Here is a 17,115-nt window from a genome sequence, read left to right on the forward strand (position 1 = left end):
CGCAACAATATAGCAGTTTTTCTCTTAATGCCTTTAAAGAGTTTGAAGACTATTAAATGAAGAATTCCAACCATTCAGACATAGACCATACATCATACTGTAGCAAACTGTCAAGCTGCCTGTGCGAGGAGTTATTCCACCTCTGGGGACCAAAACAGCTGGTGCTATTTATTCCTAGTGGCAGGGAAGCCCATTTGCAGGGGTGGCTATGGTCCTTTTAAGTAGCAGCTGTTGAAATAACCATAGCAGAAACAACTTTTAGACCAGGGGAGTGGATATTGTCCATCACTGTATTGTTTTTATGGTATTTTATGTTCTGTTGCACTTGTATACATTGCTGTATATTATCTTGTTATTTTATATGAGTGGGCAATTTATAAATAAGAAATTAATTAAATTATCCCTCCAGGGTCTTCATCAGTCACCACTGTTAATATTTAACTTTATCAAGAATTAGTGTCTGAATTTGCTTGTTTTCCATTTCCTGTCCAATCCAATCACATCCTCATCACCTTTGTTTTGTCTTTATTAGACTGCAAGTATGTGGACAGAGGTATGTTGATCTTTAATCTTTGTACAGTATCTTAGGCTCTTAATAATAAAGGTTGTATCTGACTCACACTCAAGAGTAGACCATTGAAATCAATGGACTTAAATTAGTCATGTCAATTAATTTCAGTGGGCTCTGACTTAGCTGGATACAACCTAAAATTATCATAATCTTCATTTGCTTAAGTGACAGCAGTTCAGCTTCCTGAAACACATTTTTCTTGCCTTGTTTAAAAAATTGCAGTTTCAAAGCAAGCAAGGTAACTTCAGGTAAGGAAAACCCAAGTTAAATGGCTTTTAAATTTATTTCTTCAAGGAGTTCAGAAGGGCCAAATCTAAATGGCAGAGTAGCAACTGCCAAGTCAGCAAAAACCACAGAACTACTTTCTGTCCAGCCCCCATTCTCTTGCAATAAGTATTGCCCAAAATATATTTTCACACTGAGGAACAGATGCTACACCCTCTGGCAACCACTAACTAGCCATCTAGTAATGAATAACTAACATAAGGAACAAGCCATTTCACAAGTAGCACTGCATGTACACAACCTCACTAGACAATCTACAAACTCTAGCAGCAAATTACTGCAGTCTCGTCATATATCTTACCTCAGAGATCCAAGCACTTCTGCCATGTTGAAGCCTTCAAGGATCTCCTGGAGTTGTTCACAGCCCTCCTCTCCAAAACAGTTGCCTATGACAAGGATAGGACATTCATCAACAAAAACTCTACAACTCCTAGAAAAACATTTCTCTGGCAACACGGTTTGGTGAGAAGGATCTATGCTCCCATTTCAGAGTAACCATTACTGCTTCAGTATCTTTATATGAATAATTTTAACATTCAAATGCTTGACAACGGGACTTGCCCTCTGAACAAAATGCAACTGCAGTTCGTTTGCTAGGTCAATATGCAATAGTGTTTGTTTTTTAAAATCCATACTGTGTTATGGCAATGAAGTCTCTGACACCAAACAACTAAGTTGTTCTGATAGTATATAATATTAATGAACATTACATATGCTTATGAACACAACATATGGTCCTCGAACAAAGACAGCTTCCTATCCATCTTCTGACACTATCAATCAATTTGGCTAGGATTAAAACTGTGCACAAGCCCTACGACAGGGCTTGGGATCTTTTGTGGCCCGGTGGGCCAGATCTTTGTCTTCCCTCCCCCACCTCACAGACAAACGTTTACAGGCAGAAGGACCATCCACTTGTCAATGTTGAGGTAGGGGGAGTTAGTGACTAAGCAGGCTTGAACTTCTTCTGCATCAACTGATGTGCAGGGAGTTCAGTCCTGCCTTCTGCCGGGTTAGGGTGCACCACCAAATTCCCCACTGGACAAGATTCCAGGACTTAAGGAAGCTAAAAGGCAGAGAGCTCAGAGGCCACAGAAGGAAGGATGCAGAGCAGGCAATGGATTGAGAACACACAAGAAGGTTTGGTCAAACAGAAGAAACTTGGGAAAGGAACTGAGGCAATTCCACATACTGACCTGGATTAATCAGTCAGCTATTTGGCTTCAGATTTCTAGTTATTAATACATCACTTTTGAGATTGATACCAAAGCCATACCATTGAGATCCAGCTTCTCTAACTCTGACTTGTCCTCAGTAGCCTCAGCGATAATTAGAGCAGCATCTCGCTTGATTTCACAGAAGGACAAGTTGAGTTCCTAAAAAGGCAGAAAGTATAGCTCTATATGAATATTCAAATATTTAAACAGATCTTCCACATAGACATGTTAAAGCTAGATGCATCTACAGTTTACATTACATGGTACCAAGACAGGAATCAAAAAAGACTTTATTAAAAAAAAAAAGGGGGGGGGAGAGAAGTCACTGGATTATGAATAGCCCTGTTCAAGAGACTGCAAACAGTGTTTGGTTCTCTTCTTGATTTAAGGACCACAAAAACAAATCCTAGCTGAAGTGTTATATTGACTCATTGTAGTTTTAGATCCAATGCTCTACCTCTAAAATCAGATTACATACAAAATAGAAACAAAATATTTACATTTCTCTCAAACAGAACACACACTGTTCCTCCACCTCACCAAATGGCTTGACATAACTACAACATTCATGCATAGCGGCTCCGCTTCAATTTCAGCTCATAATGGTGCTTTTAGTGTTAAGATGGATCTCAGCCGTAGGCATGAAACAGTGTAGTCATGTATTTTGTCAATGTCTATTTATAGGGTTTCAGAATTAAACAGGGTATGAGGAGATGAGTAGAATATGTATTTCCTATTTTATATCCCCCTCAATCAACCAGATTCTCCCCAAGTAGCTTAACAAAATACAATGATATCTGGAAAGATTAAGCTGCAGCCGATACCTTTAGCTTATGGAGTCCTTCATTAACAGCTTCAGCAATGGCAACAGCACCCTTTGAACGCACCAGGCAGTCACCAAAGTTGATCGCTTCCACTTGTCGAAGTTTCTTCAGGGTCTTAGTGGAACAGAGAACACAGAAACCAGAGAACACCAAATAGAAGACCATGCAAAACTAATTGAATCCTGAGGAAAAGTACTTCCTCTCCTACATCTTCTCAGGGCTTTCTGACCCAAGTCCCTATTAGCATTAAGAGGGATCAGTTGTAACTGAAAGGAACTCACCTCCGCCATGGCTACAGCTCCCTTCTCTGTAAAAGTGTTATCATTCAGGTTGATCACCCTCAGTAATGGATTGACAGCAAACGCCTGAGCTAAGGCTGTAATTCCTGGGTGGTTGATTCCATTTTGTGGCATATGAACTTCTTCCAGAGTCCCTATAACCTGGAGGGGCAAAAACAACATGGAAACCCATTATAAAAATAGAGCTGATTTCAAAGGGATAATTCTGGAAGAGTGGTGTTTTCAGACCTTTTTCTCTCAGTCATCTGCAATTATTCCTCGGTATTCTGTGTGAACCCTTTGTACACTATAAAGCAATCTAAAGCAATAGATTTTTCAGTATTTCAAATAACCAATGTACATTCCTGATTCCAGAATGTTGGGACTATGAAACCATTTTGTAGCCTGGAGTTAGCTTCTTGAAGACATTATACAGAAGATCAAGTTTCTAGACCTTTGCTAAAAAAGTATGAGAATTCCATACATTATACCCCTAGGACTGACTTGAAAAGGCTGAAAATTAAGGCCCAGCAGTCACAAAGTGGCAGCAGATGAAGGTGGAGTTTGGCATAATTAGTTAGCAATTATTGACATTGTTTTCTATCAATATCTAATCCCTCTCTGGAAATTGCTAAATTCTTTGCCACAGCGATTTCCCTGTGGCAAAGAGTTCAATGGTTCAGCTTTCCTCAAGCTAAGAATAGAACACTGTGCCATTTGGACAGAACTTGCTGATCCAGAGGTTCTAAACGGAGAAAGCTTTTTATTTTGCATTTTCCCCACCCAACACATGCCTTTCAAAGCATTTTTATTCATCTCCCATCATTTATACTTCCTACCTTCTTTCACCCTTAACTTGTACCTTTTCCCCTTCCTGAACAGCCTGTTTTTCATCCTTCCTATGCCTTTTACATTCATTTCTTTCTGCCATAATATCTTTCCTCTCTTGTCCCATTGCTTACTTTTCTGGTTTATTTTATTTCATTTTTAAAATACTAACTTTTTTCTCTTTCTAATTTACTTCAACACCTCCTCTGGCCCTTTCTCCTTAGAGGGAGGAGATCTCCCTTCTTTACTCAACGTGTGGGGAGTTGCTGGTGCTGGCACTGGTCTAACCAAAAGGTTGCAACACAGCCAGTGGGTTTGGGGTGGGCGAGTGAGGCGCATGGAGGCCCAACTGAAAGTGAAATAAGGCCACTGATGGTCCCAGGCCCACTGACTGAGAAACACTGCAGCAGAGACTCAAAAAACAGAATGCAACGCAAGACAAAATAATATGCTTTTAAAAATAATTTTAGGTAAGTTACCCCAACATTTTACATACACTGGGATTAGCTACTGAGGTGGTTAGTCACTACAGGTGATGAAGCAACTGTCACAGCCCTCTTCTCATACTGACAAGGGGGACTCAGTGGCTGTGTTAACATGTGTTGAGAAGCCATGAAGCTTGGCTTAATAAACCATCCTGTGCATGCAGTCTAATCACTCCTGTACTGCTGCTCCCCTGGCAATAGTGAGTAAAGAGACCAGGAAGAGGATAGCTTAGGCCATGGAGCAGCAGGCTTGCACTCAGGTAGTGCAGCAGAGCCAGACCTGCTATAGTAGTGATCAAGTTGTACTGGAGAAGCAGCCATTTCCTTTTGCTAAGCTATCCCTATTTGTTGGACCCTGTCCAATAACCTTATATTACATTGGACCAGCAGAGCAAGAGAAGTGGTCACTGCTCAAATACAACTTGATGACCGTTACAGCAGGTTTGGCCCAGCTGCACTACCCAAGCCTTACTTAGTTCCCAATTACTCCCCACACTCATGCAACTTTGCACTCCAAGAACCATCCATTAAACTCAAAGCACCCTCCCTCCTCAGTTAAGCAGGGTGAAATACAGACCATGTTTAGCTCAATAACCAGATACAGCTTAGCACAGCAACACAGAGAGGCAGCGTGAGGCCATGGCACAGGAGAAGCAAGGTAGCTATGTAACACTTGTCTTCTCAGAGTCAGCAGGTATACCCTGTCTCATGCCGCTAGACACAAGATGCCCACAAGAAATCTCAGACCTTCAGAGATTCCTTCACGAGTATCCTTGACTGGACATAAGGACAAAGTGCCCCACTTTGTAGGAGCGTGCAGGGCTGCAACACAGGAGTAGAAAGGGCAGATAGCTCACACCACCCAAATACAGTACTAGATAGTGCCTAAAATATAGGAAGTGCTGTAGGCTCAATATTATAATAAGAGATAATACTACCCCAAAATATAAAACTGCGATATTTAGTGGTGAATATCCTTGGCCACAACTAGTGAACCTGCCTTCTACCACCTAAAGGATGACATGGGAGAGAACTGGGGGGCACCGATGGGGAATTAGCTCATCTTTCACACCCAGCAGAAAATAGCTTCCACGAAAATAACTCATGAGAGCAAAAGGGACCTGTGTGGGCAAACCCCAGGAACTTGAAGTATTAAAGAAGAAACAGGAAGCACAGCACTCCAGAAAGAGCATGTAGGAAGCCAAAAGCAGCTCACTGGATGTGGTGGAGCCGCTGCACTACCTTCCTGGGAGATGGGTTGCTGTTGCTTACTGTGCTGACCTCTCTGCTGCCTCACCCCTCTCCTTCCAGGTAAGCAACAGTGACCCACCTGCTGCAAAGCTAGTGTGGCAATTCCTCCCCAACAGGCAACCTGCTTTTGCAGGAAGCAACGGGGGACTCTAGCAGTAATATCAACAGAATTACAGCTAATAATAATAGAAGAGACTGAAAGAACTGGGCATGTTTAGCCTTGAGAAGAGAGGACTGAGGGGAGATACAATAGCACTCTTCAAGTACTTGAAAGTATGGCACACAGAGGACAGCCGGGATCTCTTCTCGATCGTTTCAGAGTGCAAAACACAGAATAATGGGCTCAAGTTGCAGGAAGCCAGATTTTGACTGAACATCAGGAAAAACTTCCTAACTGTTAGAACAGTACGACAGTAGAACCAATGACCTAGGGAGGAGGTGGGCTCTCCAACACTGGAGGCATTCAGGAGACAGCAGGACAGCCACCTGTCGGGTATGCTTTAATTTAGATGCCCGCATTGAGTAGGGGGTTGGACTTGATAGCCTTACAGCCCCTTCCAACTCTATGATTAGCTGTGACTAAGGCTGCACCAAATGTGCTTATCTGATGCTGCAGCAAACCTGCCCACCACTCATGCTGCCCAATGCGAGAAATATTAGAACTGTAGCAAAAGAAATCATTTTTTTCAAAAGGACACCATAGTGCACTTTGGAGGAAGAATATGCATGTTTCTCAACACTAATGGCTAAGACTATCCCTTCCCATGCAACAGATGTCAAGGTACACTTCTTTGTCTCGGGGTCCTGCTTTTTGTACTTACTCTGAATGCCTCAGCAAGAGCAGTTGCACCATCATTTTCCAGGCGGTTCCTGCCAGCCACAAATACTTTCAAAGCCAAAGGCTTGCCTTGAGCACTTGACTTCCTGTGACACTCTTTCAAAGCTGCTGCCAAGATCTAAAAAAAGTACCAGACTGTTTACATTACTGTAATGCTATTTTGGCCTGAGGGATTCCATCCCTACAAGGCACACATTTAAGCTATCACTTCCTATACATACATAATGCAGGCACTTTCTGCTGGAAATTTTACACACCACTAAAAGCTATTGCCAGCAGTAAAATCATGAGGGGGATTTAGGTCAGTAAGGTCCAATATTTCTGTGCATGTGAGATAAGAACACAGGTCCTTTATCAGTCCTGACAAATTAGGTCTTTGGCTTCCTTCCAAAATCCTCTATGGCAGGCAGAGGAAAGCATCAGACATTTTTTTAAAAACCATCTGCCACAAGACAAACTGTTCCATTAGAGAAAGAGAAATCTAGCCACACGGACGAGCTTGTAGAGGCCTTAATAAAGACAAAAATCCAAAGCAACAAAAAACTAGGAGATTGGATAGCAGCAATTCTGCTACTTCTCCTTACAATAGCATGGGGAACCTCCAGACCAAAGATCTAATTATGCCAGGCAGGGATACTAATTTGGCCAGCGAGGCCATTTTTCCTAATGACATGGCAGCAAAGGAACACTCAACAGCAATATGCTTCCAGTTTGTTCCTTGGTTAGCAGCGCTCGTATTCAGCGTTCTTAAAACTTGGTGTCAAATGCAAGCCCTACTGGGATTGGTTCCACTTGGGAGCTCCAAATCAAGCTCCCAAGTGGAGCCAATCCCTGCCAAAAGCAGGGCTTGAAGCCACTGCCAATCAGTTAATCAGAGGTGACTTCATGTCCCACTGGAATCTTCCTTTGCAGCACGGCTCAAGTTCAAGGTGCACTGCAAAGGAAAAATGGATCACCTGACATCATGCGACTAATAGGTAGTTCACCAAGAGTACAGGCCTTCAGGGTTTGGTTTGTCAGTCTGAAAAGGTTCCCCACCCTTGTGTCATAGAAACTCATGAAATGCCCTTACCTTGCCGCCACCAATGCCCATTCCACAATTGTTTAGCTTAAGTTCCTGCAGGCTGAAACAGGCAGGGCTTTTCAGAAGTGCCTCAAATCCACGCACCCCATCTGGTCCAAAGGCATTGTCGCTCAGATCCAGCTCAATCAGCTGGCAGCCAGCAGAAACAAGGGCTTCTCCGAGAGAGATCTGCAAGATGAGCACAGGGTAAATTTGACACAAAGTTACTTCTACTAAAGAGGCGAGAGATCTTGCTCAAGGCCCACAATATTTTGTGCTCCAGATTATCAAATTACCTTTCAGTCTTCACATGTGGAACCTGCAACAAAATGTTGCAGTACATCCCCAGTGTTCATGTAGTATTAGAGGCAATGTCTCCAAAGTTAAAACTCATGTAGGAGCATGTGGTAAAAGAAGGGAAAATACCAAGTCACAGCCTTAACCATTCTTACATGGGAATGGTTAAATTGTTAAATGCAGCCATCCAGGCTTCTGTATGTGGCCCCTGGAACTCTCCTTAGGCCACACCCCTCACTGGCTCTGCTTTGCACCCCAAGTATTTTTGCCTGGTTGGAATGTGTCCTTGAACTCTGATAACGTCTCTTGGATGGAGGACAGCACGGTATGTGTGTCTGTAGAAACTAGTCTACTGTACAGTAAAATTTAACTTCGATGCTCTGCCCACTTTTACCTCTGGCCCTGCCTACCACTAGCACGTGGCCCTTGGAAGGTTATTCAGAAAGCAATGTGGCCCTTGGGCTGAAAAAGGTTCCCCACCCCTGCATTAAAGTTTCTGTAACAGAAACTGTACACTATTCCCACTGTTAAATCAACAAGCGCAGAAGTTGTTCCTGTGCTTTAGCCTCAGGAAAATTTCACACCAAGAGCATGTATTAAGAAATAATGAAATTGACATTTGATAATACTAACAGCCAAGCTTTGCACTTACCAGAGCAGGGGGAATTTCAGACCGCAGTCTCCCAGTAAACATATCACTCCAATGACACCTCTAAAATGATTATAATACGTATTATAGGCAAGGTTTAAAAATCAAAGTTCACTGACTGATACAATTATCATGGTTGATTACAAACTATTTTGTACACACTTATTTGGTGAACTATATGCACATCTACACATACTATATATAAATTTTTTGTTCAACAAATCGTTATTTCTAATATGCAATGTAACAGCTATTTGACAAGCATTTGGAACTCGTTACCTCCAACATCCAGTATAATACTGTACATATAAATTAAAAAAGCTTACCCAGACTCACACATTAACAAGCTTATTAACTAGAACTGAAGCAGAGTCACTTCACAGTTCATGCAGAAGGCAGGAACCAATTATTTTAAAATATGGTCCATCTATGCAATTATCACCCACAGCCAAAAATTAGCACTCTCTGTCCTGTATTCAGAGGGCTGAGGGTAGGAAGGAGAGAATGGCTGTAAAATCTGTGTCTCCTGCAGCAAGACCTAGCAAACTGTGCACAAAGGGATGAATGTTTATTTCATTGTGCTCCTTGCATAAAAAACAAATGTTGCTTGAACACTGGTTTCATCCAAACAGTATTTACCAATCTGAGCATTTCCTTAAATCAGGAGTGGGGAACCTGGGCCCCTTCAAATGTCACTAACTTCAATTCCTATCATCCCTGATCATTGGCCATGCTGCCTGGGGTTGCTGGGAGTTGGGAATCCAACATCTAGAGAGCTACAAGTTCCCACCCTGCCTTACTAAATGTTTGTCCCAATAGTATACAAAGCATCATAAGAGAACCTTGCACACAGAAGAAGCAATTTTAGGCTCCCACATGGTTTTTAAGGACGTGCTTATAAAAACCTGTTTGCTACCAGCTTTTATTTTCCAATAGAGTCAGTCGCAGGAAGCACAATGGTTAATGCCACTTGTAATTCAAAAACGCTAAGACAGCTTTAGATGGTTCTTGTTTGCCAGTGTCACGGATATCTCTGGGTCTATTTTATCAAGCAGTCAATGAATTTAAAGTGCACTTCCATGATTATACAGTGTCTTCTAGGAACTATGCAAGATAGTGTTTTCTACCCTGCCCCTCATCATCCATCAAAATGCTCACCTTGAGCTGAGATTTCTTCTCCAGAGCCTTGGCAATGACCTTTGCTGCCTCCACCCCCACAGTGTTGCCTTCAAGGCGCAGTGCTTCCAGCCCATCGAACTCTTCAATCTCTTTAATCACTTCTTCAGCTGCACAGAGTAAGCAGAACATTACTCCTTCCCATAATTAAGATTGTAGAGCTAGTAGTGCCAACAGAGCCATATGAATTTCTTGAATGCTCTGGAGGAACAACTATGTGTACAGCCTAGCTATGTACTAAGAGTGGTTGGAGAGTCTCTCCTGAAATCATTCCCCTTCCTTGTGCCTCTGGAGGAACAAGCATAAAGCATTTACCTGCAATTCATCCTACAATTCAGGATCCAAAATCAGATAGGGATTTGGTTTCCTTGGAATACGTTAATTTTAAAAAATAATAAAAGGAAAAAAGCATATACGTGACCAGCTAGTCTTCTTCAGGATCAAATATCTTAGGAAAATGTTAAAAGCAGTGCTATTCCTCTTACCATCTTCCGCAGTATTGAGCTTCAGACTCTTGCCTTTGAAGCTCAGCTGCCCTCCGCCCACTTGGGTTTTAGCAAGGGACTCTGCCAGCTTAGTAATGTCTTCTGATGCCATTTCTGGATTGTGCCAACCTTTACCGATTACCAGTTGGGAAGGGTGCTGAAAAAAGGAAGAGAGGAATTACAAACCATCTGTGGGGGAGAAATGCAATTCCCAGGGAGTAAACTCTGGAGATTAGCCTATTCTGATCTCTCCTGTTCTATTTTTGTGGTACACATGGTTCAATTATCTGTTGAATTTATTGTTTTTATACATAACTGCTTTCATGGCTTAGCCCCTTTCTCAGCAATCTTAAAGTGTTCATGGGAGAAAAGAAACAGCAAAGAGAGGGGAACAAGGGGTTAACTCAAAGAAACTCATGCAAAACAACAAATTCAGTAAATAATATTTGCCTACCTTATAACATATGCCATGAGAAAAGAAGAGGTCAGAACAGGCTAACACCAGGGTGAAAGCTGACTGTGAGAACAGCAATATCTATATAGAACAGACAAAGTAAGCAGCCCTGTCCTGTGTTGCCCAGGAAAATGAAAGAACAAAAATTAACCCAAGTCACCACATGCCAGTTCTAATAGAAGGGGATTAGAAAACAGCTATTGAAAAGAGGTTATAAAAGCATAGTTTACTTGTGTGTACCACAATGCTTCTGGATAAGGTCCACATATAAAATGCAGGTTTAGTATTCAATATCAGCACATTCCAAGAGAGGATTGTTAGCACAATGTTTTATCATTTAGCACTAGAAATATAAAGGAAAAAAGAGTGGAAGCTCTGGTGACACAGAGTAGCAGCCATTCCTAAATCTGTTTCTCCCTACTAAATGCACAGGTTTCCTGTTATTATTAGTAGGACTTTTTGTGACAGTATTCAGTACAGAGGACCAGGACCTCTTTTTTTGCTGCCCATGGCAGCTGTTCTGTGCTGGCACCCACAATACTTTTATCCAGATATGAGTACTGGCACTTCATTTTTTACCAAAAAAGCACTGATTATTATTATTATATTTATTAGTTGCATTTCTGCACTAAGGTGTCTCAAAGTGACTTTCAATAATAAAAATAGAGTCTATGTAGAGTGTAGTAAAGGCACCAAAAGCAACATTGGAGGCACCTATCTCTTAGTTCAGGACTATCAAACATAAGTACAGTTTTCTGTAAATTACAAGCCCAGTGGTAACAAGAACCACTCAAGTAATGCTCCCAAACTCAATGTCCCAATTGACAAAATCCCTTTGAAAGATTGATGTTTTCTCATTTGGGGGTAATGAAGTGCTTGTGAAAACTCTAATCTACACAATAAAATCACTGCTTACCATCAGGCCTGGTTATAGGACTGAATCGGCCTTGGTCACCCTGATGGATGACCTTTATCGGGAGAAGGACAGGAGGAGTGCGATCCTATTACTCTTACTTGATCTCTCAGCAGCTTTTGATACCACTGACCATGGTATCCTTCTGGGCCAACTTGGTGAGATGGGTATTGGAGGCACTGTTTTACAGTGGTTCCAATCCTATCTCCAAGGTTGTTTTCAGAGAATATCATTGGGTGACTGTCTTTCGTCCCCTTAGCAGCTATGCTGTGGGGTGCTGCAGGGTACCATCTTGTCCCCCATGCTGTTTAACATCTGTATGAAGCCCTTGGGAGGAGTCATCAGGAGATTTGGGGTGTGGTGTCAGCAGTACACTCATGATACCCAGCTCTATTTCTGGGTAACATCTGAATCGTGACAGGCCGTGCAAGCTCTTGACCGCTGCCTAGACTCGGTGGTGGGCTGGATGATGACCAATAAACTGAGTCTGAATCCTAGCAAGACGGAGGCACTGTGGGTTGGTGGTTCCCGAGTTCAGATAATTGGTCAGTTGCCTGCTTTGGATGGGGTTGTACTCCCTCTGAAAGAGCAGGTCCGTAGTCTGGGGGTGCTTCTGGATCCTCCTTTGTTCCTAGAGGCCCAGGTGACCTCAGTGGCTAGGAGTGTCTTTTACCAGCTTCAGCTGGTAAGACAGCTGCAGCTGTTTCTGGACCGGGATAGCCTGACCACTGTTTTCCACGCACTGGTAACCTCTAGGATCAATTACTGTAATGCGCTCTATGTTGGGCTGCCCTTGAAGTTGGTGCGGAAGCTGCAGCTGGTGCAAAATGCGGCAGTGAGACTGCTCACTGGGGCAGGGTATCACTAACATGTCACCCTGCTGCGGAAAGAATTACACTGGCTGTCCATTTGCTACCAGTCCAAGTTCAAGGTTCTAGACTTGGTGTACCAAGCCCTTTACAGCTTGGGAACAGGATAACTGCAAGACCATCTTATCCCTTATATACCCAGTCGATCACTGTGCTCTGCAGGTGAGGGCCTCCTGCAGATACCATTTTATCAGGAGATCCGTTCTGCACAATATAGGAAATGGACCTTTAGTGTGCCGATACCTACCCTGTGGAATTCCCTCCCCTTAAATATTAGACAGGTGCCATCTCTGTTATCTTTTCGGCGCCTATTGAAGACCTTCCTCTTTCAACAAGCCTTTTAAGTTGAGACCTTATCCCAGTCTGCGTCTGTGTTGGAATTGCTTTTTAATATGTTTAAACCTTTAAATATATATATATATATATGTTTTTAGCTTTTTTTAAGATGTCTTGAAAGCTTTTTTAAAAATGTTTTTAAAGATGTTTTGTTTTAATGTATTTTAAAGTCTGTTTTTATGATGTTTTAAAGTGTTTTTAGTGCTTTTGTTTGCTGCCCTAGGCTCCTGCTGGGACGAAGGGCGGGATATAAATCAAATAATACAGTGGTTTTCGGGCATTGCGCGCCATTCTATTCAATGAGTTCCGCTTTACAGCGGGGGTCCAGAACGTAACCCACCGTATGAGTGGGGCCCTACTGTATAAGGGAACCAGCCCGCATGGCTTTCAGCCATTGTGTACTCAAAAGCTCTTTCAGCATCATGGAGTATTAGAGAGAGGGGCACATATCTGTCAGTGTATATACTACTTTCATTGGGGGACATAATCCTTGAGTCAAGAAGTGCACCTAAGATTACTGGGAATCCTCATGAATATTTATGCTGGTTTTACATTATAGCCCTCCTCTCTGTGAACACAAAGCAGTTTACAATAGTAAGGTTTTAAAAATTGTATTGACTTTTTTTATAACCCTCATTTACTTTAGGATGGCATCAGATGTTTGGACAGAAATATGCTGCAGTATGGTGTAGGGAGACATTTCTGACAGTATGGCTATGACTGTTGCAAGGCAAACCTCAATGGCTGTTACAGTGGCTCTGGTCCTCTCTGAAAGGCAGGTACCAGAAGATTGTGCTGGGGGACGTTTGACACCTTGGCCACTGGCACCTTGACAGGGCTCCATCTTGTGACCCATGCTATTCAACACTGCCATGGAAGAGAATCTCCAGGGATTTGGGATGTGATGTTAGCAATATGCTAATGACACCCAACTCTCTCTTTTCCATCTGATTCAAGGGAGGTTGCGGAGATCCTGAATTAGTCCTTGAGTTCAGGGATGAACTTGATGTGGGCTAACAGAGTGAGACTTAATTCAGGTAAGGCAGAAGTGCTATTGGTCAACAGGAGACTCAATTCATGATTAGGTCTAAAGAATGTCCTGGAGCAGGTTGCACTTAGGATCAGGTTTGCAGTCCGGGAATTCTTCTGGATCTGTGCTCCTGCATAGTCATTTAGACTGTTTTGTGCACCTTCAGTTTCTTGCACTAGCTGCACTCTTTCCTGCAAAAAACAGCTCTCCCCACTATCAAGCATGCTTTTGTCACATCTAGGATACATCAATGTAAGGCACTCTATGAAAACTGTTTGGAAACTTCAACTAGTGCAAAATGCTGCAGACAGAGTTTTGGCCAAGGACTGTTTTGCACTTTAAAAAGGATACTGTAGTGCTGGAAAATGTACAGAAAAGGGCAACTAAATAATCAAATGGCAGGAGCAATTCCCCTTTGAGGAAAGGTAATAGCATTTCAAGACTTTTTAGTTTAGAAAAAAGGCATGTAAGTGGGGGACATTAGAGGTGTATAAAGTTATGCATGGTGTGGAGTTAGTGGATAGAGAAATTTTTTTTCCTTCTCTCTAGAACCTGGGATCATCCAAAGAAGCTAAATGACAGGCAAAAAGATGTATTTCTTCACACACCACTATGGAAATTGCTATGTAGTGAAGACTGCAACCTTGTATACCTTTGAAAGAACATTGGACAAATACGTTGAGGATAAGGCCTTTGGAATTGAAGGCTAAGAATAGGGCGTGAAGGGCGCTGCATTGCTAATGTCTATTATATCATTTTTAAACTAATTTGAACTCTTTTAGCTATATGTGTGTATGGTTTTAATATTGGAAATAGTTTAATCTTATTTTAATGTAGACTTTGTATGTTTTTAATTATATGTATTTTTTATCTGGAAGCCGCCATGAGTTCCAGTTTTGGGGAAATGGCGGGGTATAAATAAAGATAATAATAATAATAATAACAATGGCTGTGTACCAGTACTGAAGACAATATGCTTCTGAATATCAGTTGCTGTAGAATAGCAGACAGAAAGTGCTATTGCACCTATGTCCTGCTTATGGGCTTCCCTTAGGCAACTAGCTGGCCTCTGTGAAAATAGGATGATGGAAGAGATTGGTCTGATCCAGCAGGGCTTTTTCTCTTCTTAATGTTGTTCAATCATCAGATTTGTCACCAACTTCTAGTTAATTTCTGGGTACAATTCAAGATGCTGACATCCTCCTTTAAAGCACTAGACGGTTTGGGACTAGGATATTTAAAAAGAACCCCCTCCCCCCATGATTCTGCCCACCCACTGAGGTCATCAGAAGGGGCTGGCTTCACATCCCACCACAATCAGTTGTGTGGTTTTAGGAGGAAATAGCTGTTTGGTTGTGGTATTTTGGATACAGAGCTCTCAACTTCAGTAGAAGTTTGGCACCCTCTTTATTGGTGTTTTCTTACACAATTAAAATTTTGTTTTGTCATGCTTTGGGTTACCTTGACTCCCTATCCACAATACTGTGTTGCTAATTTTCTGTTCAAGCTGTTGAGTGGTTTTTGTAATTATTTTTCTTTATTGTTGCAAGTACCCTTACAGAAAAGCAAGATATAAATATTTTAATAAATTAAATACATAAAAATGTCGAGTTGTCCTGTTCTTCATCAACTTTTTCCACCTGAAGAATCACTTTCCACCCAAATCAGAAGTGCTAGCTAACCTTTGTTTTTCTGCCCTCATTACTGCCCTATTCTTGCAACAATAGGGAAATGTGTAGTTTGCACATCTATTGTTGCAAGTTATTACAGTATTTTGTTCATCAGACACTGCTCAAACTAGATACAACTTAATCCTTTATGTAGTCAGTTCCGCCTCTCTCCTCACTATTCTATAAACAATCTTCCACGCGGATGTTCACTTATACAACAACAAAAAAGCGAAACAGCGAAGATAAGGCAAACCACCAAGAGACTACTCAAGATCCTCGCTCTGTAATGCATGGTCTTCACATAAACGCGACACACAACACAATTACACAACCTGGCTATGCTGGGGCCCTAAAACTGCTGAACCAACCGGGACATGACATCATACAGGGAAGGAGCGGCGAGGTGTTGGCAGGAAAAAGTCCTAATAACCGGCAGCTTTGATCAACCGTCTCCTCTGACTGACCAAGCACAAGTTTGGTTCCTGCCCCCCAACTGCCCGTGACACGTGTACAGGGAAGAAATATGTATAAGCGTACACGTGCAACCTGAGGGACCAAAAAAAGGTGCCTCCTTCCCCACCAGTTGACGCAGGAACCTCTTTCTACACACGCCCAGCGCTTGGCATGGCGGGGCGGAAAGCGGGGGTAGGGGTTAGTGTGAGAACACAAAACCACCCGCCCCCTCTTCCCGTCAACTTACCAATGATCCCACATAATAAATCAAGCCAATCAACTGCCCACCCCACCACGCGAATACCCGTGGCAACCCGCAGCCGCTTACCTGCGAAGCGTTTGATTCCAGCCTGTCACGTTGCAGCTACTACCGCAACCACAGCCTGCGAAAACGATGGCGTTAAGGGAGGCGGAGGATTTGAAAGCCGGCAGTTTTGTTTCCTACGTTATGATTCGCTCTTCAGCCTCCCGGTTTTTTGCGCCTGCGCAAATAGCTCTCTTTGCCTGCCCCGTTCCCCTTACTCCTCCTTTCTCCCAAAGGCACGCAGGTAGTTGTAATGCAAAAGCACAGACGGAGAGAAGAGGTCACAATTTCGTGTCGCACAACGCGACTCTCTGTGTGCCGCAAAGCATCCTGGGATTTGTGGTTTTTAGTCCCCCCTTTAATATTTTGTGGAGGCGTGAAAGAGGCTGAGTTCGCTAAAACTTTGTCGCTTGGCAAGGCAAACGTGTGTAAAGGCCTCGGATACGACTGTAGGGTTTTGTTTAGTTTTTAGTAGGGCTGCTAACTATTTTCTGGAAGAATTCCTGTGCCTTCAATAACTGCGTAACAGGCAAAAATTCAGCCTCATTTCAGTGTCAGGAGGAAACGCTCCACATTTTTAATGTTTGTTTGCCGTACAAAACGGAAAGGCAACCAAAACTATTACGGGGCCGCTATGAGGAAAAGTACAGTAACAGCGTCTCAAGCTTTGTAGTTTAGGGAAAGGCGAAGGGTGTGTGATCATAAAAACAGGGTGAGATAGGGTGAGAAAGTGGATAGGGAGAAAAAACCCAACCCTTTTCCCCTAATACTAGAAGCCAGGACCATCTTATGAAACTGAGGATAATGTTGGAAGATTCAGGACAGACAAAAGGAGATAC

At 42.5% G+C, this 17,115-nt stretch overlaps 1 protein-coding gene across 2 annotated transcripts in view; it reads right to left on the reverse strand.

Annotated features, from left to right (window-relative positions):
- RANGAP1 (Ran GTPase activating protein 1) overlaps positions 1-16,556 on the reverse strand; it is a 27,421-nt gene extending 10,865 nt beyond the window's left edge. Inside the window, exons 1-10 of one of the 2 annotated variants that reach the window (XR_009764415.1) lie at positions 16,301-16,556; positions 10,248-10,404; positions 9,745-9,872; positions 8,590-8,649; positions 7,650-7,829; positions 6,561-6,695; positions 3,179-3,337; positions 2,898-3,011; positions 2,133-2,232; positions 1,158-1,242 (exon numbers count right to left, since the gene is read on the reverse strand). Coding sequence is in view for 1 of the 2 variants with exons in the window: in XM_061639257.1 (XP_061495241.1) it covers positions 1,158-1,242; positions 2,133-2,232; positions 2,898-3,011; positions 3,179-3,337; positions 6,561-6,695; positions 7,650-7,829; positions 8,590-8,649; positions 9,745-9,872; positions 10,248-10,359 (1,073 nt within the window). In the remaining variant the exon portion in view is untranslated. The remainder of the gene's footprint in view (positions 1-1,157; positions 1,243-2,132; positions 2,233-2,897; positions 3,012-3,178; positions 3,338-6,560; positions 6,696-7,649; positions 7,830-8,589; positions 8,650-9,744; positions 9,873-10,247; positions 10,405-16,300) is intronic. The other variant, XM_061639257.1, reaches the window with a different exon arrangement.
- Between the last annotated feature and the right edge of the window lie 559 nt (positions 16,557-17,115).

Source organism: Rhineura floridana, chromosome 8 (genome assembly GCF_030035675.1).
Source record: "Rhineura floridana isolate rRhiFlo1 chromosome 8, rRhiFlo1.hap2, whole genome shotgun sequence".
Lineage (NCBI taxonomy): Eukaryota > Metazoa > Chordata > Lepidosauria > Squamata > Rhineuridae > Rhineura > Rhineura floridana.